Source organism: Orbicella faveolata, unplaced genomic scaffold (assembly GCF_042242905.1).
Source record: "Orbicella faveolata isolate gen_17 unplaced genomic scaffold, um_ofav_v1 contig_12, whole genome shotgun sequence".
NCBI lineage: Eukaryota > Metazoa > Cnidaria > Anthozoa > Scleractinia > Merulinidae > Orbicella > Orbicella faveolata.
Window position 1 is genome coordinate 19155438 of NW_028301539.1, and position 23947 is coordinate 19179384.

At 39.3% G+C, this 23947-nt stretch overlaps 2 protein-coding genes and 1 non-coding gene across 3 annotated transcripts in view; 2 read left to right on the forward strand and 1 right to left on the reverse strand.

The window, feature by feature from the left end:
• The first annotated feature begins 1714 nt into the window (after positions 1 to 1714).
• LOC110059603 (protein mono-ADP-ribosyltransferase PARP4-like) overlaps positions 1715 to 23947 on the forward strand; it is a 50368-nt gene continuing 28135 nt past the window's right edge. Inside the window, exons 1-24 of the mRNA XM_089282704.1 lie at positions 1715 to 1953; positions 3546 to 3744; positions 3835 to 3907; positions 4377 to 4455; positions 5220 to 5348; positions 7837 to 7998; positions 8797 to 9114; positions 11159 to 11319; positions 12052 to 12160; positions 12849 to 12877; positions 13336 to 13434; positions 13966 to 14047; positions 14729 to 14827; positions 15029 to 15072; positions 15790 to 15893; positions 17075 to 17217; positions 17830 to 17914; positions 18813 to 18946; positions 19172 to 19336; positions 19691 to 19731; positions 19899 to 19989; positions 20212 to 20349; positions 20904 to 20996; positions 21367 to 21460. Coding sequence (XP_089138830.1) covers positions 1801 to 1953; positions 3546 to 3744; positions 3835 to 3907; positions 4377 to 4455; positions 5220 to 5348; positions 7837 to 7998; positions 8797 to 9114; positions 11159 to 11319; positions 12052 to 12160; positions 12849 to 12877; positions 13336 to 13434; positions 13966 to 14047; positions 14729 to 14827; positions 15029 to 15072; positions 15790 to 15893; positions 17075 to 17217; positions 17830 to 17914; positions 18813 to 18946; positions 19172 to 19336; positions 19691 to 19731; positions 19899 to 19989; positions 20212 to 20349; positions 20904 to 20996; positions 21367 to 21460 — 2824 coding nt within the window. The 5' untranslated portion in view covers positions 1715 to 1800. The remainder of the gene's footprint in view (positions 1954 to 3545; positions 3745 to 3834; positions 3908 to 4376; positions 4456 to 5219; positions 5349 to 7836; positions 7999 to 8796; positions 9115 to 11158; positions 11320 to 12051; positions 12161 to 12848; positions 12878 to 13335; positions 13435 to 13965; positions 14048 to 14728; positions 14828 to 15028; positions 15073 to 15789; positions 15894 to 17074; positions 17218 to 17829; positions 17915 to 18812; positions 18947 to 19171; positions 19337 to 19690; positions 19732 to 19898; positions 19990 to 20211; positions 20350 to 20903; positions 20997 to 21366; positions 21461 to 23947) is intronic.
• Positions 12388 to 12461, reverse strand: Trnas-uga (transfer RNA serine (anticodon UGA)). The gene has a single exon. It is a non-coding gene; the product is annotated as a tRNA-Ser (tRNA).
• On the forward strand, positions 21868 to 23879 carry LOC110059642 (membrane progestin receptor delta-like). The gene has a single exon (XM_020766367.2). The coding sequence runs from the start codon at positions 22502 to 22504 to the stop codon at positions 23618 to 23620; it is 1119 nt and encodes a 372-aa protein (XP_020622026.2). The 5' UTR covers positions 21868 to 22501; the 3' UTR covers positions 23621 to 23879.

A 23947-nucleotide genomic window follows, 5' to 3' on the forward strand; every position in this document is an offset into this window, starting at 1 on the left:
AACCATGGAATATCTTATACGTCACTTATATTTTCTCGCTAATGGGTGTTCAGGAGAGCCTTCAGGCGAGTGAAGCAGTGAATACAGTGGCCAACAGGGTCCAACAGAATCATTATGGGAAGGTTGCGAGTAATACCGTCGAATATACAACGGCTTTCCTGTATTCTGACTGGCTGTATTTCCTATGGCAAGGTATAATTGTTAATTAATTGTATTGATTTAATTGTTTAATAATGGTAATAGGACTGAGTGGAGTCCAATTCGGTCTATAATCATACGAGTGATTAACAAAATCGGACGATCGCGAAGCGGCAGTCCGATTTGTTAATCACGAGTATGATTACAGACTGAATTGGACGACACGATGTCCTGTTACCAATTAATCATAACAATTACATTTTCCCACAAAAGTAAAAGTTTCATTTGATAAAGAGCTTTTTATTGTCATTTTATATATCATAATTATAAAATATGGAGAACAGCTCGCAAAATGGCTGTCAAGTCTCTTTCAAAACAGTCACCAGAAACTAAACCTCCACAATTTTACAAAGTCAGTCTCAGTCAGTGGTTACTATAGTGATTGTAATCAATGTTGTGATTGGTGGATTTAGTGGAGAGGACTTAAAATGATTGGTTCATATAACTGTCCGATTACAGGTGTCCGATTACAGCCAACTGTCCGATTACACTGTCCGATTACAACTTTGCAGTTTATGCACCAATCACATTTGAGGAAATTGTAATTGTTATGATTAATTGTATAATTGTTCAGAGACAGTGTAAGAAGATTTATGAGGAATTTTCAACGTGACACTTGTACTCGGAAAAATAATAACTGCGAGCAGTTTTAGAAAATAGCCCAGAGAAATAAGCGCACTGACTGGTTAAACATTGTATTTCCATTTACCATCTTTATTCACTTATCAAATAAATGCCATGTTGCCGTACGTCTGTTCAATAAAAGAGCACAGATGACGTCAAATGTGATACTGAAAAAGAACGTGACACACGAGGCGTTAGACGTTTCACTTTCCTTAATCTGTGATAAATAAACGAGAAGTCTTAACAACCATTTACTTAGCGTTATTTGAAAAAACAATTCCATTCTCAGCGAAACACTCGCAGTTACGTAACACGTTGTCCTGGAGATGTCAAACGATACATGTGCTTGCAAAGCAGCGGAATTGCGAGAAAAGTTCACAAATGATCCACCGACCCCCAATTTACATAATCTGATAATCTGATCCAATACATGAAACCAGGGAGAATCGATGATGAGGAAGGATTTAAAAATGGGAAGATACGCGTTGAAGATGCTGTTACCGTTTTTTATTTGTTTTTTTATGCTTCGACTTAGTTTCTTTATAAGTTAGATACATAAACAGAAAGTGACTGAGTTGGGTCGTGAAAATTACATTGGTCGTGACTCAGATGGGGTCTATAACTGGCCACAGAATAGACTACAAAAGGGTTCTGATCTGACAGGCCAACAACATACCCAGCAAAACTTGACCCAAGTACCCCACCCCCCTTCTCACACCCGGCATCCATAGACTTGCCCTCAAGTTGAGCTGCGAAAGCCGAACTCGGAACGAGAAAATGTTTGCGACGTTCAAAGATCTTCAAATTGTGCCGGAAGACGACGAACGACTTTTGCAACAGCTTACATGAATACCGGAAGTTGTGTAATGAACGGCGCAGACGCCAGTTCCCAGGTCACCCCCCAAGCGGAACTCGAAACTGCTGAAAACTGCAAAATGAAAGTTCGGAAGATCTGAATTGCTGCTGTTTGATCGAGTCATGGGGACTTTGCAGGTCTCTGATATATTCCGTAGTTGTCAGTTTGCGGTCGATTTTGCTGCTTCCTCGCTGCTGTCATTCAAGAGGAAGAAAGAAATCCGACGAGATATTGTTGACAATGGAGGCATATTGTCATACATTTTGACCAAACAGGTAGGCGGCAGACGGATCACTTCGCTGCTAATTATAAGCTTAATGTTAAAATTTGGTATACCATATGTCGTACCAAAATTCTATGGATTTTCTGCTCTTATCTGATTACCTGCTTTTTATAGAATCAATCGTTCAAGCGTTTTATCGTCTTGTTACTGAACTTTTTAAACAAACGTTTATACTGTAATGTAAATATATTTTCGGCATACAACAAGTTGTGGGTGCGGAAGATGGTGGAAAGTTTGTATTTAAGCTGAAGCCTCTGCAAATAAATTTTGGGTGGTGGTTTTTATCATCTAGTAATCTGCTCAGCTTGACAAAGTGTTGATGACTATTGTCACTGAAAAGGAGTTTGAGAATGTCAATCACTCCCTGAGAGAAAATGAATGGGAAGCTGGATTACATCTACCCAGAAGTTTAATAGGTCATAACAAGAGATCTGATCACCTCAGGAACAGTGTATTTATACAGATGTATTCCCAGGAAAATTATTCCACACAGTGCATGATGATAAGCAGGAAGGGAAAGTTTGCCACTGAACGAATTGAGAGCACTGTAACTGGGTCAATCCCACTACTTCTTTCCTAGGACTAACCCGGGGTTGGGGGGGGGGGTACTCCCTTATATGGGCTATCTAGGTATGTGCGGCCCCAAAGGATATGGTTTTTCAACCGTTTCGGTCATAAATAGGGTATCAATTTTCGCTGATTTTGGCCATTTTGGTCGTAAATAGGGTATGGTTTTTGCACTCTAGCCTTGATATGGGTATGTTTTCATTAAGAAGAAGCCACTTTTTTATCATTACAGAAAAGAAAATCTGCAAAAGCCCTTCACAAATTATTTTTATGGTAATTTAACATTGGTCTGAACCAGGGGAATATTATAACGCAGGTCTGAAACAGGGTTTCAAATTTTTGGTCAGGTCATAAATAGGGTAGGGAATATCACAGATTTTGGTCACCCCGGGGTGGTCTAACAAAGTGAGAGGAGGCTGGGGAAGAGGGCCAGTTGTGATCCTGTTTTATCAATGAATTTCAACAAAATTCTTAGTTATAAAGTATATCGTTTTAGCTACCATAAATTCAGGCATCATATGTCTTTTATTTACTTTTCATATGTCAAACACCAATTTTTGCCCTGATCACGTGTCACATGTAATCTGTTTGCCACCCTCTCTTGGGATTTCACTCCCCCACTCCCCTTCCACCTGGGACAAATCCTTTGGCATGTTAAATTTCCGTCTTGCCTGTTGCTTTGTGATACAAAGACCTGGGTGAGGATTCACAGACCTGTTCACCTAAATTTGGATTCATGTACATGTATATCAGGCTTGTCTTTGTACATATTTGGTCAGGGGCAGATGAAGAAAATTCAGAAAGAGGGGGCCAAAAAAATCTTGGAGAGAATGCAACTTTGCCCCATACCCTACAGCAACAATGAGCATCTTTGGAGTGAGTTGGTTTCAGTTACAATCTTTTTTTTTTTCAAAAAAAAAAAAAAAAGAATGAAACTCTGGGATTATAGCCCCTCTCAGCACCACCTAAATCCATGGTAACTATTAAATTTTTGCATTACTTTGTTTTATCCCTAAGACAAGCTTTCTGGTCACTGGTGATGCTGAAAAGACTTTGTCCTCCTATAAAGGAAGAACTGCTGTGAAGTATGGAATTCCTGTGGTCTCGTTTGATTTCATTACTGAGTGCATCAAGTCTGGAAAGCTTCTTGATCCAGAGCCTTATCTTCTGGCAGAAACAGTTGAGTCACAGAACTTTGGTTCTGGAAAAATAGTTGGTAAGTTGTAAAGCTGTGAAAAAAAAAATTGTGAGGGATTGGTTAGATGTTACTACACTAACCCCATAAATTCCCTTTTTATATCCACAGATAACAAACAAAGTTGTAAAAAGCCAACCAAAGTAGGAAAGAAACTGCAGCTGCCTGATCTCAATAAAATAAGGTGGGATACCAAAAATTCCGTACATGGCACTATATAGTCATGTATGCCACTACACCTCCATAAATGGCTGACTTTATGTCAGGGGAGAAAATGTAAACTGTCAATGCTTAAAACATTTTCAGGCAAAATGGAACCTTGTTTTGAATAGCAATCCATTTTTTTTTGTAAAGGAGTAAGTGCTGCTTGTTTGTTTGTTTTCTTTTCTTTCCATCATATGGAATTATGTAAATTATGTAAATTTGTATGTATAATTTAAATACCTGTATTGTAATTTCATAAAATGTATCTTGTTAACACAAAAAGTAATTGTGTAATTAGAGTACAATGTACTCAATGCGGAGGTTATTTTTAGTAATAATATTCTTAAAGTTGCTTCATGTGAAACCAGTGTTTATGGAAGTAAGCTTAACTTGGTGTTGAATGATTAATTTAAAGCTTGCATCTATTTTTTTTTTTTTTTTTTTCACAGGGTTTGGCTTTACAAGGCTTCAGATGGTCCAGAATTCGATGAACAAAAATGTGAAATTAGTAAAGATGGTCTTTTGCATGTAAATAACAGTCAATAATAATAAACAATAACAAAATTATTGGATAAGGTTGAGCAATTATACCAAAGTGAAAGTTTGTGTTATCTGCCAAAGTCAAAGCACAATGCTTTCTCATTGTAAATGTCCAGATAAGCAGCTATGAGCAATTGAGGTTGCAGTAGTCAAGTTAAAATGTCACAGATAGTTATTTATCTTTGGGTAATATTAACCTCCTTGTATGGGCTATATACACTGTAGGTATGTACGGCCCTGAAGGGTATGTTTTTTTTAGCCGTTTTGGTCATAAATAAGGCATCAGTTTTGGTCATTTGGTCTCAAATAGGTTATAGTTTTGCACTCATGTCTTGAGTTCCTAGTATTTTTTAGAAGAAGCTACTTTTTCATCATTATCCATAAGACTGTCAGCAAAAGCCCTTTGTAACGTCTTTAACATTGGTCTGAACTAGGTATCTTTAATTATGAGACAGCTCTGATACAGGGCATTGATTTAAGGGTCAGGTCATAGATAAGGTATCAAATTTTTGGTCAGGTCATAAATAGGGTATGGAAAATCGCGGATTTTGGTCTTAAATAGGGTAAGGGTTTTGGGAAGTGGGCCACACGCCCCCACCTGATGTTTCTGCAAGTATCCCTGGGATATTAACATCCTAACTACATTTCATTGGTGTGTATATTATTACTGTGTAATTCTAGGAAACATAATGTTTTTCTTTTATCTCTGTATAATTTTGTATAATTTTTATCTCTGTATAATTTTCTTACAGGGTTTAGATTCCAGTGTCAGTACAATCTTGTTTTATGCACTGGAGTTACATGTTATTCCTCCACATGTTCCCTGTAGTGGTTCAAGATATCGGATATTTACGCACCATGGGGACCTTGGTGGACTCTTGGTATGGTGTAAATAGGTTAGATATTAAGGCAACATAAATCCAAGGGATTAGTCTAATAGTATTCACTTTCTCTTTTTAATGTAACATACTATCTACAGTACTTTTGTTGAATTTCAAACATACATGTGGCATAAGTTCAGAAGGGCTATGTATGCTTTTTGAAATCTTCAGTCTGAAGATTTTCTTTAAGATCTTATCATTTATTCTTCCTACCCTGCACTGCATGAGTTAACCCCTTGAGTGCTTGAGCATTGTGTACCCTGTGTGCCACACCATTTTCACTCAAAATCGGTGTCTAGTAAAAAACTTTGAATGCCATAAGCTTTTTAAATTAAACTTTAGGCATGTACACATTTTCTGAAAGGTTATAAAAGTGTCTCTTCAATGGGTCAATTTTGCTAAGGTTGACGTAATTTGATATCCACGTGACATCACAGCAGTGGGAATTTTGAAGTCTATCAAAAAATCTTCTACGAGCCTCCGGTGCCGGTAAAAATTGTTTCTGGTGTGCCGGGAATTCAACTAAATCTCTTAAAATTTTGACATACTGATCATGAGTACATCATGTAGGCACCTGAGGAGCAAAAATCATGACGTTTTGAGTATGTCGTATAGGCACTCGAAGGGTTAGAGGAATTGCATGAGGTCTTTCTTCTAAGAGCAAAGGCATCATTAATGTTCAGTTTAAAGATTAAAACACAATATCTACAGATGGAACCTCTGACTGACATCAAATATGAATAAAACGCAGGAGGATCTAGGGGGTTAAGGGGGTGGGATTGAAGCTCCTAAATTAAAAAAATTAGACTTTATGACATGCTGATTTGGTCTCAGAATGCCAGAAATCCTTTTTCCAAGGGCCTCAATTTTAAACATTTTCTGGGGGAGGACGCGCCTGGACCCTCCTACATGGGACCTGCTATGGCAGTCCATATCTCAAACCCCCTTCTCCAAAATCCTGTATCTGCCCCAGATAAAGGTCCCTATTTAACAATTAGATTATTCGCTCTTGATTTCAATGAAGTGATAGTTGATGAGGCCAAAGGCCGAATCAGCTATCACCTCCTCCAAAACTTCAGAAAAACGATAAAAAGGTCGTATTTCGTAGACGACCAACAGCCACTGCACTCTAATGGTTGATAGTATACGAGTAGTGCAGCCAATCAGATTGCAACATTTGCATTAGCATACTAGTAGAATTCTACTAGTATGCTAATGCAAATGCTGTAATATGATTGGCTGAGCCATTGAACACTATCAGCCATTAGTGTGCAGTGGCTGGAGGTCGTCTATGACGTTTCTTTTGTTTTTCCAAAGTTTTGGAGGAACATTTTGATGCAAATGGATAGTTAAATTCCTGAGAAGTCAAAATTAAGGACATATTTTACAGTTTCTTGACATTTAAAAAAGTTGAAATTTTTGAAAAAACTGATGTGCGCGCACACAAAACTTCAATTTTGAATAACAATTCAATCCGACTGAAGAATTCTATTAGCTCTCAATTTCTATGAGGTGATAGTTGATTTGGCCTTCGGCCTCATCAGCTATCGCCTCATAGAAATCTGGAGCTCATAATCTAATTGTTAAATAGATTATGAGTACACTGTATTATTATTTATATATGGCTGTGTCTCACAAGGACTGGGAACTACCGAATTCACAAATTTGATAGGTTGAAAGAGATACTGAAAGCAGTGTAGATTTTCTCATCTAGACCTACATTTTGCAGTGAAAAAGTTGCAAACTAAAATGCAAAAATATTGACTATTTTCTTCTAACACTATTTATTTATGGAAGTGCCAAAAAGCCTGATGAGAAAAAAGTGTAAAGGATGAGCACACTTTGGCAGAATTAAGTTCAGCTCATCGCCATTCGCAAGCAAAATGTCAGCTGGTGTAAACCCATTACTTTAAACAAATTAAATTGTTCTTGTTTGCCATATTTTAAACATCTTATTAACCGAGCTTAGTTGGTCTGTATGGGAGAATCTTGACCTCGTTCATGTGTACAGACCTCACTGCCTTCGGTCTGTACTCATGTCCTCGGTCAAGATTCTCCCATACAGACCTACTGCTCGGTCAATAAGAGCTAAGTATCAATCAAATATTTTCTTGTGGAATTTAGAATAAAGACATCAACACTTGCAGACATTTTTAAGCCTTATCAATAAAGTCTGCTAAATTTGCTCAAGATTATATTTTTATTCTACATGTACATAAGTGACACTACTTTCACAGTGCCTCTCACCACCCAGGTGTATAAATAGGTACTGACAAATTTAATGCTGCAGGTAACCCTGCAATGAACTAGCATCCTAGGGGGAGTAGAAATACTCATAGTCGCTTTATGCTACTGAAACCAGAGATACAGCACCAGCCTGATGGCCTGCCACTTGGCTTGTATGTACACTTTCCCGTTACATAAGTAACACAGTCACTTACATATTTTACTCTTTATTTTAACAAAGTGGTGTATTGATTTTTCATAGCATAGTGATGAAGGAACCAAAGAATGCAGATACTTTGAAACTGCTGCAGAGGCACTAGCAGCTTATGTTGCTCTGTATGATCGGCAGACCCAGTCGCCACATAGCATGACAAGGGCGGAGACTACTCTGTCACATAAGATTGGTTCTGATAAAATGAAGCAGGTGGGGCAGGTCACATGTGCACTCCTGATAGATGCAATCCTTTCTTTTTTTCTGACTTTCAGTGCATTGTACATGCACATAGGAATGCAACAGGTTTCTGCAATTAATGGCCACCTCTACTTTACTTGAGGCAGCTTACATGACAACATTACCTACTACATACATGTACATGTACATGCACAACCATTTCACATTGGTGGCCTATAGACCCTTTTCAAATGTGGCTGTCAATTATATATTCTTTTGTAAGTACTTATATTTGCTTCAGTAACCCCATTTTTAAGTTGATAATTCAAAAGAATCTTTAATCTCAAACAAGGTTAGTGAAGCTAATTTAAATGCTTAAAAAAGAATTTTTAATTAGCAGCAGTATTAGTTGGAAAGTTGAGAAAGAAAATTTCAAGTTATGCATACTGAGGCTGTACCATTTTCTGGGTCAATAAAGTTTACAGTTTACAGCTCTTTTTAACTGCACCTTTCTGCTTTAGTTCCAAACAAACTCTAAGAAATATTTGCCCAAACTAAATAGCACCATTTAAAGTCAGTCAAAAATAAATAATATATTATTTATATTATAAGAATTTTGGACATATAGTGCAAATGTAACAACACTACAAGTACATAAAATTATGGTGTGCGTCACAGAAAATATGGAGTGAAGAAATCATTTTATATTAATGCAAGTGTAGCTCAGCTAACATTACTAACTGGAAAAAAAACAATTATTTTTGAAAATGGCAAAGTTATCAATACAAGCTAATTACTTTAGCATTCCATGATTCCTTTTCTTTCTTTCAGATGACAATAATTGACTACTGTTCTGAGGAAGACTCGGCTATGTCTCCTGAAGCTGCGAACCTCATCGATTTTATTTGGAATGAGGCAACAGGCTGTCTTACTGACATTCTTTCCATCTCTGTTGACTCCATTAAACTTGAGGATGTAGAGAAAGCTGAAGCAATTTTACTCTTACTGAGAAAATCATTAGATGCCGATGAAGGTACCAGCGCAATTCAGGAACTCTCTAACGAGTTCTTTTCAGTTATTCCTCACAAAAACAGAGGAATAGGAATAACATCAAGGCACCTTATTGCACAAAAACAAGACTTGTGTCAGGTAAAGCTAGAAACTACTAAACTTGATTGCTTCTTATTTCTATTGCTCTGGATAACTTGCTTCAATGTCTCTAATTAATAATGTGTATGAATTCCCATAGTCAGACAATTCATATCGCAGATTAAGAAATATCTAGTGAAATACTAAGATCTCATTGGTAGTCAATAAATCTTGTGACTTGCATGTTCGGGATTAGACTCTGGCCCTGCAGCCGGGCCCCAAGTAGATGTAACAACTCTCTATGTCTAGATTCATATTAATATGATTAATATTCAAATTAAGTCTTTCACTCTAATCGGATTTATCCTTGCAATATTTTTGTTTATTTAAAATCACAGGCTACAATGCTCAGTCTGTGCACATTACTTGCCTACAATGTTAATTCAGTACCATAGGTTGGCAGTGTACATGTATGTCTACAAAGAGCCATAGCTACATAGCTCTCTGTGCACATTGTTTTTCTATGATGGTAACCAATACTAAAGATTATTCAGTTAGGTAACGGAGAGGTTCATTCTCTGCACTAAACTTAAAAGAAAAGTATGCTGCTGGTCAGTATGCGCTTAGTGTGCATGTATGATCTGAAACTTGCCAGGACACCATATTTTGAATGCACACTAGGACTGTCTTGTACAAGCTTCCTTATTCTAACAACTTTGTTGACATGGATTTTGTTTTAAAAGTCAGCAGTAGAAGAAAGCACTGTTACATATTTAAGTGTATAACCGTGATTTCCTCTACTAATGTCTTCTGATCTGACAGCTATATATGACTGGAGTAAACTGTGGGAAATGAATTTTAATTTTACAGAAATGTAAACAACTCTGCATAACAAAAAAGAAAAAACCTATTCATAGTATCTATCATCTTGGCACGGAAAGTTTACTTATGACTGACAAGGAGAAGGATTTAGGCATAATACTACATCATAAACTGGCCTGGCATGATCACATCAGTACAAATCTAAACCCTGCAAATAAGATCCTGTGGCTAATTAAACGTACATGCGGAAATCGGACACAGACTGCTGTGATACGCAAGCGTTACATCCATCTTGTGAGACCTCATCTCGAATACGCCTGCAAGATCTGCTCCCCTCACCAAGCCTTTTTACAGGATATGATTGAAAGCGTTCAGAGACGAGCCACGCGACTCATGATCAAAGGAAAATCTTACACGGACAGTTTAAAATCTCTCCATCTTCTTACCCTTAAGTCTAGAAGGACTCTACTTGACTTGATCTTTTTTTACAAGTGTTTAAATGGTCTTTTAAATATTAACCTATCCAAGTTTATTAATTCCAGAGACACTGCAGCATGCAATCTGAGAAATGCTGACCTGTCATTTAAAATTCAATATTCAAGAACAAATATTCTGAAGTACTCTTATTTCCATAGCACAGTCAAAGCCTGGAACTTTTTACCTTTGCATGTCAGAAAGTCTGAGTCTCCTTCTGAATTCAAACGACTTTGCAAGACGTATTTTTATCACTTAGATGCTAAATTAACTTAATCTTTCTTCTATTATTATTATTATTATTATTATTATTATTATTATTATTATTATTATTATTATTACCGGTTTTATTGTTATTACTTATATTTAATTTTTTTTTCTTTTTCTGTGGTTTGGGTGGCCATTTGTAAGGGAACTTGTTCCTGTTTTTGGCTTTCCCCCTCAGCTTTATATATATGAATATGTATGTATTTCTGTTGAGAAAATGATTAAAGTAAGTTCTACTAATACGTATAACATCAAAATCAAGCAGAGAATTTCACCAGGGAGTTAAAAATTTAGATTTCAGGTTAGGTCGAAATCAGAAAGCTGCATTATCTTCAACTTAGGGAGAGGCACCACATTCATTTAATGGAAGTGTCAGTTCAGTCAACGAAGCAAGATTTTTCTCAGTAGTATTGCACAGTGTCATAAGCAATGGTTTGACCATGGGGGAAATGTAAAACGGACAAGGACTTGCACTGAGCGTCAGTGAGCCAGAACTAAGCTTTTCTCGTATTCTGTTTTGAAATATTATTTGTCGTCACAGCTCATGAAGGACATGGTTAGTATTGGTGAGTCTACAAACTGGTTAACAAGGAAAAGTGTGTATGCCAAGTACAGGGCGTTGAAGTCTCACATTGAATGTTTGACGCATGACAGCGACGAGTTTGAAAAGATCCGAGAACTTGTGAATGCAAGCGAAAAAGGGTAAGTATTTATTTGTCATAGACTGGATGTCATCTTTGAATGTAAAGATTGTAACTTGTGCCCAAATGCATGACAAAAGTTTCTCTTCCATTGTAAAATGACAACCCAAAATCTGACACTTCAATATTTTTAACTCATGAGACATTATCATACTAAGAAAACTAGGCAGAAGAATTAGAAAGACTAGTCTAGACAAACTTTGAGTTTCATCCAGTGAGGTAGAGATTATCAGTAACTACTGACACGAATTAAAACAGGAAACAAGTTTATTTTTGGCGTGGTGATAACACTATAGATGATTTGTGTTGGATGGTCTTGAATTCACCTCCTCCATGCCTTGTTAAAGTAGCCAAGTGGTTGGTGTCAATCAGTTGGTGTTCTTAAATGAAGTATGTTATGTTTGGTGCTATTTGTTCCATAACCACAGACCTCGAAATAAGCTCGTACTGCAGCTCTAAGCACATAATCTATAGTATAAAAAAGTTGTTTTAACTTTGACTACCTTTTTGTTCTACCTAATTTCAAACGTACCACAAGTCGTTTCACTCGGTCGTGTTTCAGCAAGTGCATGTATGAGGGCAGCTTACAAGTGACAAAGTAACCAACATATTGGGAAAAAAAATGTCTATTGCAAAGAACTTTTAAAAAGTCCGGACAATGTTACAGTAGAAATTATGCTATGTGAATTGACCACACTTCTGATGGATTTTCTTTGTTCTCTCTCTGTCATAGTGATTCCAGGATCAGTGTACTCAATGTTTTCTCCATTCATCGCCCAGTGGAGGAAAGTGCTTTTTCTCATGACATTGGTAATAAGAGACTTCTTTTCCACTCATCAAAGGTGAGAACATTTAAGTACCCGCCTTGTTGTTGTTGTTTATAGTGGTCAATGCGCTTAGCTACACCTAGCTAGTTCACAGGCATGTCACTTTAAATGAAAGAAACAAATATATCAACTAAACGTAATAGGCTTAAAAATCCCAACCTGCGGGAGGCAGACCAGTTGGCTATTTACAAGCATCACCGAGGAGTTGAACTAGGGTCTACCGAGAAACAACTCCAGCTAAGTGGTCAGAGCGGGACTTAAACCCGCGACCTCCGGATTTCAAGTCCGGCGCCCTAACCACTCGGCCACGCTGCCCCCACAAAAATCCCAGGAAATTCTTTTACAAAAGCAAACTGATCTTAGAATGGAATAAATAAACACTACTGTTCAGTTAAGAGCGCCAGCCAGTCCTCATGTTGTGTTCTTGGGCAAGTCATTATACCCTCTCAAGTTCTCTATCCTGTGGTGAGTATTGTTAAGTGAACCAATTTGACAAAGTTCTGGATGTAACCTGCTTGGACCTAGGATCCCATCTTGGTGGGGATGGGGCGGGCGCGCGGCAAGGAAGGAGGAGCAGTAGTCTAGGAAACCTCATGTATGAGGAACTGGGATAAGCCTCAGCACTGTTGGTTGCTTTGACCCAAGAGCATCCATAAAAATTGGCAGTAAGTTATGTACTAATGTGCGACAAATATCATTGCAGGTGACAAACTTTGTTGGTATACTTTCAAGGTCAGTAGACATGGCGCACTTACAAAAGTCGTTAATAAATAACAAGCCATGTTATACTGTCATAAACATGTTGCTTTGAACAGCTAATTTGAGCACGCGTAGTATCCATTCTGTTCAGTAATATGGGATTGAATATAGAGGCAGCATAAATATGTTGTTGATTGACTGTCGTTTAACTGTTCGTCTGTTCGTCTGTCAGTCTGCCTGTCTGTCTGCCTGTCTGTCTGCCTGGCTGTCTGTCTGTCTGTCTGCCTGTTTGTCTGTGCACCAACGTGCAGTAAGGTCGATGGTTTGCCAACAGTCGGTTGACAAAGGCCAACAGACGGCCGTGTTTCCTCATTGCAAACCCCTTGACAAATTTTTTGTTAAAAGTCTAAATATTGTGTTCATTTTGAAACAACATGAACCTTTCCTATAAACAAGTACATGATTTACCACGTGATTTCTCACCTTTGCAGAGGACTTCTGATGCCTAAAATTGTTGTTGACGATTTTGGAGGCCAACGATCCGATCCAGGAATGCTAGGAAGCGGAATTTACTTTGCCAGTTCTGCGAGGTAAGGACTAAATGAGAGCTATACATCTGGCCTGGGTTGTTCGAAAGGTGGATAATGCTATCCACCGGACAAATCGCCATCCAGTGGATAAGTGTTAACAAAACAAACCACTCTATCCGCTGGATAGTGATTTATCCGGTGGATAGCGTTATCCACCTTTCGAACAGCCCGGGCCAGGGCTATGATACGTATATAGCTGACCCCATCAGCCTGAAACATGGCAAGCAAGATTCTTTTCCTCAGATCCTACGTGCAAGCCGGCATTTATCAATAGACCAATTTCGATATATTAAAATTCAGCCTACAGCAATAGACCTCAGAACGAGGCTCTGGGGAATAAACCCAACAAACTCTTTAGTTATTCCCTAGAGCCTCGTACTGGGGTCTATTGTTTTAGGCTGAATTTTGATATATCGAAATTGGTCTATTATACAAATCAGCGCTATTAAGTTTCCCATTTTAAAAACTGTTGCAGTTAATTACAGTCCATTGGTTAAGAACAGCTACTTACAAGTGAATTTTTTGTTTTAGCACAAGTGCCAGATATTCTGCTCCTGGAAGCAAGGGAACGAGACTGATGCTTGTAAACGAGGTTGCGTTAGGAAAAGTCAAGGTATGAACAAACATTATTATGTACGAATACTACTGTAATAAGTTATAGTGACAGGTGTTGTATTTTTTGGCAATGTTTGGTTTTATAGTTTTCCCATTTTCTCAGCCAATCAAAGAGCAAACACCTGGACGTGCAATTTATGATTACGTGGCGACCTTGATTTCTCCGCCTCAATGAGTAAATTGTTTTTTTATTGGCTGCACAGGTGCTAAGCGTGCCCAACCAAGATCAGTGACTCTGACTTGTTGTTTAATTATGCTCGATTATGAACCTCTGCACACAAATAACAGCCAATCAGCCAATCAGCCAACTATGAAACTGGTTAAACGAAATACGAGCCCGGCTTGCGTTGGATGGCGAAACAGACTCACAATCTACTCGCAAGTGCACGGAAGTTTTAAATAAAAAAAAAAACTTATTTATTCCTTCCACGTGTGCTGTAATTCAGAACTCGAAGCAAGCATCACTCTGAAAACTTACCTTGGCTTAAGCTGGGTGTTCAAACGGTAAAAGACCTTCGTCGACTTGCGCGCTAATTTGATTTTGATCAAAATGGACGCCAAGTAACCGTTAGTGTTGACAAGTCGTCATCGAACAAAGTCCCACGTCGACAAAAGTTAAGAATTTTATGTCCCCATTTTAATTTCCCAGGGCTTAACGCTTTTATTTTATGTTTTCAAGGAGTTTAGGAAGTTTTCCTTGGATTTGACATCACCCCCACTTGGATATAACAGTTGTCATGGATTGATGACTACAGAGGATGAGCCCTCAGATTTCAAGGTCAGCAGTTAAGCGTTGTACTCGACCGCTAGGTAGCCCCCTGGTAGCTCCCATAGTGACATTTTATAGATTTAAAAAAGAGTGCCGTTTTCTAAATGGAAAGCAAAACATAAATCACTTATCAGTCTTGTTGTTTTATTGAAGAAAAGATGGTATATTTTTGGTAACAAATATAATCAAGCTTCGTTTTTCCTTTACTAGGATGATGAATTTACTATCTACAACGGTAACCAACAGAAAATAAGGTAACTGGAAGAATGTTTAGAGCGGTTTGCAATGGAGTGTCAAAAGTAATCAGGCAATTACTTTGGTTTTGGTTTTGGTTTTGGTTTTGGTTTTGGTTTTGGTTTTGGTTGTGGTCAGTTTTACTACGGTTTGAGATTGGCTGAGTAGAGCGGTTTTCAATTGACAGCGTTTTTCATTTGAGTGTCGAAAAGTAATTGGCTTTGCATCAACTACGTTACGCGATTGGCTTAAAAAAAACTCGCGCCACTTTATCATCCAGTCAGAAGTAAAACCAAAACCAATCGTGACTCGTGCACACTCGTTTTCCCGCGCTTTGCGTCAGCTTCATGTAATTCGAGCTTTGATTGTTTCACTGGATTTTCTGTGTCCTCTGTGATTGGCTAGTGTGATTACTTTGGTTTTGGTTGAACGATACTCAATTGAAAACTGTCCAGTGTGGCTCCAGTGTCGTAAAAACCAAAACCATACCAATTACCTAACAATTTCTCTGCTCAGCCAATCTCAAAGCGCAGTAAAACCAACAATAAAATCAAAGTAACATACTCAATTGAAAACTGCTCTAGTCTAATCGGTGAGTAACTGGTTTGGTTTAGTTTTACGACACACTCAATTTAAAACCGCTCCATATAGTTTACAGATTTGTTAACAAAGTTTGACTTTAGCTGCCTGGTCCTTCATTATTAGCAGATTGTTCAAGTTACTACGTTTCTTTGTAGATATCTGGTTGAGTTTGTTTTACCTGGCGACACAGTTCTTCCCAGAGATGACATTTCTCTTGATAGTGGTTTCTCGGATGATGAAAGGGAAGTTGTTTCAGAAGGTATTCACAGCATGAATAAAAAGTTTATGTTTGTCGCTAAAATTGCTTCGCATCACATCTATAGAGTTGGGGTAGGTGGTTTGTTTTCAATGGATAGGTTATCTATGGAGCAAGGAGAAGAGTGCACGTGGCCCCTATGTTGGATTTCGAATTTATTACATTTACCCCATATTACAAAAATAGTGATTAAAATCATAGAAACAAGAGATGCAGGTGACCAAAAGCACCGCGGCGCCATGCTAAGGAAACCCCTATGAATAAAATGTTAAACTATATACACATATGTACAATATATTAAAAAAACTCTAGATAAGCCAAAAAAAAAAATCAAATTACTCGAAGATTACTACTAACGTTAGATGAGATAATTTCTGAACATTATCGACTATATTGATTTGATTTATTTTGTGTTGCCCGACAGAAATGAAGTCAGCTTAATACCATCTGTGGTAATTTGCTCCCTTTTTGACCATCCAGGCTTTTTTGTCTTTCATAACTTTTTTGGTGAAGTTAAAGAGATAAACAACGCAATGCCAGCCACTGAGAACACGAAGCAAACATACGTAATCGACGCCAAGCGGGAAACTCGCGCGAAAAGTCGTAGTGATTCGTTTCGCATCTGAAACGAATCAGTGGCGCGAGTTTCCGTTACTATCGACATTCGATTGAAAATCGCTCTATTTTGAGGCTTGATACAATTGGAAGACCAATGTGCGTAATTCAGTGGACCCCCTTAGTTGATGTTGACATTGCTAATCATGTGATCCCATGATGTAATGTTACTCGGATTATGTGGCCTTAAATATCGTGTACTTTTTCTTTGCATTCATACAATGACCTCTAGGTGAAATTTTAGGTTGGAACTCGGTCAGATTCACTTAAGCCAGTTGATGTAAGTTGAAAAACGGAAAAAATCCGATGCAATCACTTCGTAGAACTTCACTCAGCAGAATGCCTAGTGTAAAATGTGTTCAAAATATCCCACGGCAGAACTTACGCATTTGTTTGGCGCTTTTCTACACGTCTCCCTGACCACAGAGCACTTCATTCGCAGCATGAAGTATGAGGAATGTTATCCCTGTACATGAGTTCATTATAATTTTTTATTGAGCCGATGCAGCCAGTAGTCTCTTAAAAGGAATTACTGGGTAAGTAGTCACGTCCCATGTATTCTTTCCCAGACTCCTGTGTGGACCTAACAGATGTGATGTCAGTCGTGGATCCTCTGACAAAAGTCGAGGCAGGACTTAAGGGGACTGGGGACAAGGCTATTCCGCTGCAGTCAGTTCACATCAAGGCCAAGTTGTTGGATCTTGCCGCGCAGGTAAAGATGCTGAGGCACCTCGATGATATTTAGAAATAGGAGAGGAAAAAAAAATGCCATGTTTGGTAATGCATTTAAACAGCTGTCTCCCCTTCTACAAGATTTATTTGAAGTGTACTTCTTTTTTTTCCAACCCCATTGAACTCATTCACTCTTCCTCGGCACAATTTGCAATCCCAAAAACTCTAAATTTCATTTTGGAAAACATGCTAAAGTGGAAAATAAGTACTGGAAGTACTGCTTAATAGCTGCCATTCACTAAGGTTTCTGTCGTGCACTGGCTTATGCTTTGATACCACGGGAAAGTATTGGAAATAGCGTTAATTTGAATGGTAGCATCACTAGGGTTTCATCTCACAGAGGTGGCCTCTACAGCCTAAACAGTGCCACATGGAGACTCCTACGCGTCACCTTTCATTTATATGGTATCACAGTGGGGTTTTACTTCTAAAGAACGTAGAAAAAATTGCCAGTGCTTTGTTTTATGATGATCCTATTTTGAGCTAAGAACCAAGCAAAACGTATTGCTCTAAACACATAGATTGCGACCCTATACACTCATTCTAGTAAGATAACGAGTTCATAAGAAAATGATTTATATTTTATCTTTAGGTGATAGTCTTCCAAGAGTACAAAAACAACAGTACCACACCCATAGAAGCCAAGTACGTTTTTCCTTTGGACGACATGGCCGCAGGTGTGTGCCAATTCAAACTGTTTTTGTTTTCTTTTTAGTTTTTTTTTTTTCGCCATCTCGACAGTCTGAAACACCGCTCTCTTCTCCTCCTCCGAGGCTCCCTACGGGAGGGCAGGTGGAAAGAGAGTGGTGGGGGAGGAAGCCCAGGAGACGAAGGGAGCCTCTGCCCCCGCCCAGTGTTCCCCGTGCTCTTTCTTTGTTCCCTCTCCTCGAATCGAAAAAGATATAAAGCGTTTGAGAGGCACAATGTAGTAACGGGACTGCGTATTATTGGTTCTAGGCTCGATTTCCACCGCCGCTCTCTCGTGGCGCGGGCTCCTTTCCCGAACAGCGGCTGGTGCTCGAGCCTATATTGGTTCTAGCCTCCCTAATATCCTTTTATATAATAATCAAATGAATGCGCGCGCTCTGATTGGTCAATCAGCTATGGTTTATTGTGCCAGTAAACTCATGGAAATTTCGCGTGTCTTCTGAACTATTATGTAAAAGCAATAGACTACAAGTTTCTATGGTTTAGAGGCATAATAAACCACTTGGGATGTTGGAAGAACACTCGAAGAATCCGTAAATCACTCGCCTGCGGCTCGTAATTCACGAATTCTTCTCGTGTTCTTCCAACATCCCGCGTGGTTTATCAGCCTGTAAACCTTAAAAACGTGTAATCTATTGCTTAAATGTTGTATTGTTCAGCGAAATACTGTTCTTCTCTGTCTCTGATATCCTGTCCACCTAGGAGTATAAACTCCGGGTCTGTTTATGTTACGGAAGCGTTGTTTCGCCAGTTTTGATGAACCTCGTGGCTCTTTCAATTCCTAGGTCTTGAACAGACTTAAAACTCTGACTTTTTTCGAAATTTTAGTTAATTTTACAAAAAGTAATGTTTTACTTCCTGTTGTAGTTTGTGGTTTCGAGGCATTCATCAACGGTAAACACATCGTGGGTGAAGTGAAAGAGAAAGAGCAGGCCCACAAAGAGTATCGGGAAGCCATCAGTCAGGGGCATGGGGCTTACCTCATGGACGAAGAAACTCCGGTATGTCACTTGTCACGTTGCCTGTCCCATTATCCTGTTTGTGTTATAAGCTGAAAGCCATCGTGAATCTCTTGAATATCCATGACATCAGAAAACCACCAAAACTGACTCAATAGAAAGACGCCAGAATGATCTAAGACTGATAAGTGAATTTACTGCTAATGACATCTTTGTTTGTCACTCTCCACTTTGCAATTTGTTTTTTTTTTTCTTGTCTTTCCTTAGGATGTGTTCACCGTCAGCGTAGGAAACCTCCCCCCCGGTGCATTAGTGTTAATCAAGATAACATACGTCACTGAGCTCACGGTGGACAGAGAACACATTTGTTTCTCGCTCCCAGGCTCTGTGGCACCGTGGACACGTGACAAGGCCTTGGACGAAGTTACTCAGGTTTGCTTTAGTATACTGACCACTTTGTAGTTAAGTGTTTATTAAACAGTAATGGGAACAAATTACAAGTTTAATTTTGTAGAAAACCAAAACAAATCTCACCGTTATAATTCACCTGAATATTACAATGACTAATGGAAGCCTTATATTGAAAAGGAAGTTGTTCACCAACACTAACTATCTAAGCGTAATTTTGTAGCCGGCTATGCACTTAAGTCCGATTTGTGATATGTGATTTACAAAATGTGGTTACAAACGCTTCACTCAGGTAACGACACAATTTTGCTTGTGCGTTTGTCACACAACGTATTTTATTCAAACATTTATTTCTAAATCGATGGCTTTTTTTTTCAGACTGACGTCGAGACAGTAAAGATGCAGGACGAAAGCCTGAGGTGAGTTCTGGTATTACAATGGCGCTGACTAGTACCCATTCATCTGTTCTTCTCCCGCCGGTTTCTTGCAGACCTCCCAGAGCAGTCTTGGCTCTACCTCTACAAGTCTTACCTTAACCCCTTTTTACTTGCTATCAATAAAGTTTTTTTGTGTGTTTCTTTTATAGCGATCTGTATGAACTATCCGTGGAAATGTCTGTGGAGATGCCGTTTGAGATTCGTACACTTGAGTCTCCTACTCATGTTATTACAACCAAGGTAACGCTAACCATACAGTGTCAATAACTCGTAAATAGCTAGTCAACATGATTTGATTAATTCATTTTGAGCTTGCAGAGATATTCTGGACTAAACTCGCTTATTTTTTCTCCTCGAGAAATCTTAGACATCAGATAGAACTAAGACTAGCATTTTTGACGCAAGGTGTGTTTGTTGTATGGAGGATATACTTAAATCTTTATTTACGATTTCTTTGTTCAGCGGACAGCCACCAAAGCAGTGGTGTTAATGGAGCGTGGTCAGCCTCTAGGTGATGGTTTCCAGCTTCTGATTGGTTTAGCAGAGATTCACGTACCCCGGATGTGGGTTGAACGACACGTCAGCAAGCCAGACAGTCAGGTAAGCGGTAAACGTTCTGAAGACAAGGTTGCGATTATACGAGACTCAAAATTTCTTACGTTTATTTTCTTGTAACTCTACGAAATTTAGACCATTACAACCCACTTTGACTGCGAAAAGTTCACCTTTTCCTTACTTTGCTGAGCAGGAAGCGGAATACGTTAATTTTGATGCGCCAAGCAACCTCTTAATTATCGACTGTTTTTCAAGTTTATTTGTTTTCTGTGGTTAGTTGAAAATAGTTAACTTTCCGCTGCTAATTAGCCTGCGAGCAGGCTCACCTTTGAGTCACGCGCGCGAGCAGCGAAGAGCAAAGCGATCCGGAGGAAAGGAGTCTGGTGAAAAGGCGCCAAGAAAGTGAAACAATTTTGGACAATTTGGCTTCGCCGCTCGATTTCGCGCTCCAACGTGAACCTGCTCGCAGGCTAGCTGCTAAATGACTAAGAAACTGAGAAAGAAACCTCCAAGCTGGTCAACGTTGCTGCTTAAGACGACCATCTCCTTGTTTCACTGATTTGAAAAACTGTTGTTTATATTTCCACCTGTTTTTGTAGGCGTGCATGTTGACATTCTACCCCGAATTCGAGGCAGAGAGTCCCTCAGAAGTCGAGGTCGTATTTTTGTTTGATTTGTCCTGTTCAATGAAGGTTAGTTCTAGTGTTGTCGTTTTCTGTCGTTGTTTGATGTTGTGCTGCTGGGGAAGGGGTAGGGGGTGGGTGGGTGGTTACTTCCACATGTCAGTTACACAGATATGTGTGGCGGAATGGAGCTCCTTATTCCACCCCCCTCAGGATGCGATGCATAGACCCTTTGCATAAGTGGCTCCTAAATTTGAATAACAATACTTATACATCCTAAGCCTCACATTCATGTGAAAAATCATTTGTCTGGAAACATTATTAGGAGGCTAAGGATGTACAAAGTATAGGCGCTATTCATGAAAGGGTCTATTAGTCCAAGTAAAATACGTCTCTCTTCGTTGTTGTTTTAGTGCTATATGTAACTCTCTATTTTCAGGGTACTCCTCTAGAAGAGGCCAAGAAAATTTTGTTGATGTGCCTCAGCCTCATGAAGAAAGATTGGACATTTAACATACTTGTATTCGGAAGCAGTAAGTCGTATCACCAAGATATTAATATGTATTGGTCACGCACAAGGGCTGAGGAGGAGGGGAGGGGGTAGGAAATAGATGAAAGGGAATAAAACACGCTTGTTGACTGAATCAGAGACCGGATGGGAAAATGTTTGGCTTGAAGTCCCGGCTTCCTGACTGAGGGCCAAATTATTTGCCGTCCAGCCCGACCGAACTCAGACAATAAGTAGTTTGTCATTCACCATTTGCTGGGCTTGATTTGGTCAGAGGATATGAAGTACGATGTAGTATTTTACGCTGTATTATACAAGTCCTCGCAACAAAAGTATTAACTGTCTCATTTACTATACTGATATCTTCATAGTTCCTTACGGTTAACAGAAATCTTAGAAAATAATTACGGTACCAGACAAGACCCAAAAAAGTCTCGACAAGAGATCTTGAGACTTTCACTTTCGTGGCTGAATTGTTTTTACGGTTTACAAGTTTTATGGCTAACGGTTAAAATTTTCCAATTTTAACGCCTAACCCTAAACCATAACGGCTAAATTTTTGGCCAGTTCTACGACTGAGATCGTCCTTTAACATTCTGCAGCTTATTGTTTTTTTTTTCAAGTAACATTCTTGTCACTTCACAGCTGGGCATTTAAGGGTGAAATACGCAGAGGCAAGTTCACACCGGGTCGGAGTTCGTCCGGGTCACACAAAATAACAGAGAATTATGATTCGAGATGACATTAGTTTTTTTACATGGTAAATATTTGCCACTTCCAAACAAAGGTTTTTTTTATAGTCTTTTTGTTGTTGTATTACACGAGATGTTGTCAGAAGAAAAGCAGAGGGAGCATTGACTTAGGATTCTGATTTCATTGTTACATCGTAATGTCGCAACCTTGGTAACTCCTTAAGTGGGAGGATTGCGTCACAGGGGCAGTTACAGGTTCTAATTTGCATTATCAATTCGCCGGCTTTTAATCAGTGTGAGCCGACTTAATACACGCGATTCAGAAAGCCACAAAGACTCGTTGGAAACACTTGTCGCCTTTAGAGACGTAAAATATGACGAGGAAACTAACAAGAAGTAAACTGACACGCATCGAACGAAACGACGAGTTAAAATCGCATGATTTGAACCTTGACAAGAACCTTAATGAGAATGGCGTCGTGAAAGAAATCATCGCGGGTTCGCGGAACCGGCACTCGCGATTGTTACGTGACTATCAAATGCCGACAGCTTACCGGGAGAAGTTTCTTGTAACCGGATACCGGCTACGAAACCTGTCCGCCTCGGAGAGTGCAAAGAGTATGTTCTACACCAACAATGAATCTGTGAATTTCTGGAGTCACGTTCTGTCCATTGTGCTTATGGTTGCTCGCTACTGTTCAGTGGTGTGGAACCACAATCCCTCCACAGATCATTTTTATTTTCCGCTCACGTCCTTCACTCTAGGCTGCTGCACGCTTTACACCATGAGCTGCCTCGCTCACATGTTCAGTTCCATGACCGAAAGGGAATTCCACATCGGTTACTACCTCGATTACGCCGCCATAAGCGTGTACACGTTCACTGCGGGCCAAGCGTTTTACTTTTACTGCCATCCTCTGGGATCAGGACTCCTGCTTTACGACTGGCGTGAACTGTTCTTATTCGTCTCCGCTGTGATCTCATTCGGAGCCAACTACTCCTGCTGCAGGTCTCGCCATCGCTGGCTGCACGCGAAGTTCATTATCCGCACGGGTTCCCACATGGTGTCTTGGGCCTACAACTGTTCGCCTTTTATTATCCGCCAACTTATCTTCTGCTCTTCTGATCCCGTTTGCAATCGCGACTCTCTTCCTCTCTTTACAGGCTGCTTCCTGTCGTTCGCGATCGCCGCAGTGGTGAACACGACCCGGATGCCCGAGCGGTTTGCGCCCGGTGTGTTCGATTTTATCGGACACAGTCACAATTTCCTTCATGTGTTCACAACAGTGGGCGATCACTTTGCCTATTCTGTGTTCTTTTCGGATCTCGAGGCAAGGAAAGAAGTCCTAGCTACAGAAGATATTCCAAGTTTCTTCGAGACCGTCGGATTGACTCTGTTAGTTTTAGCTGGAAATCTTTTCATCGTGTTTTGGTTTGCAAGATCTCTACGCTTGACCTCCGCAAGTAGCGGTGAACACTCGAAAACCTCATGAACTGAAATACGCAATATTTACTTTGTTAACTAACAAATTACCACTTTTGTAATTGCTTTTTAATGGAAGTGTGTTATCGCCGCTGGGAAAAGGTATACCGCATGTAGTATATATTTTTTTTCAATTTAAAACCGACATTTTGTCTCGTCTTTTCGGGTGGAAAGCTTTTGTAAAATGTCAAGGGACAGATTAGTTCCCTCTATTTAAATTCATGACTGTTATCATGGTACAATGCTATAAAATATGCGCCAATACTGTACTTTGTACTTTACTTGTGTCGGTCTTCAATTCACACTTCTTCTACTGAGAATAAAAAGGACTAATCTT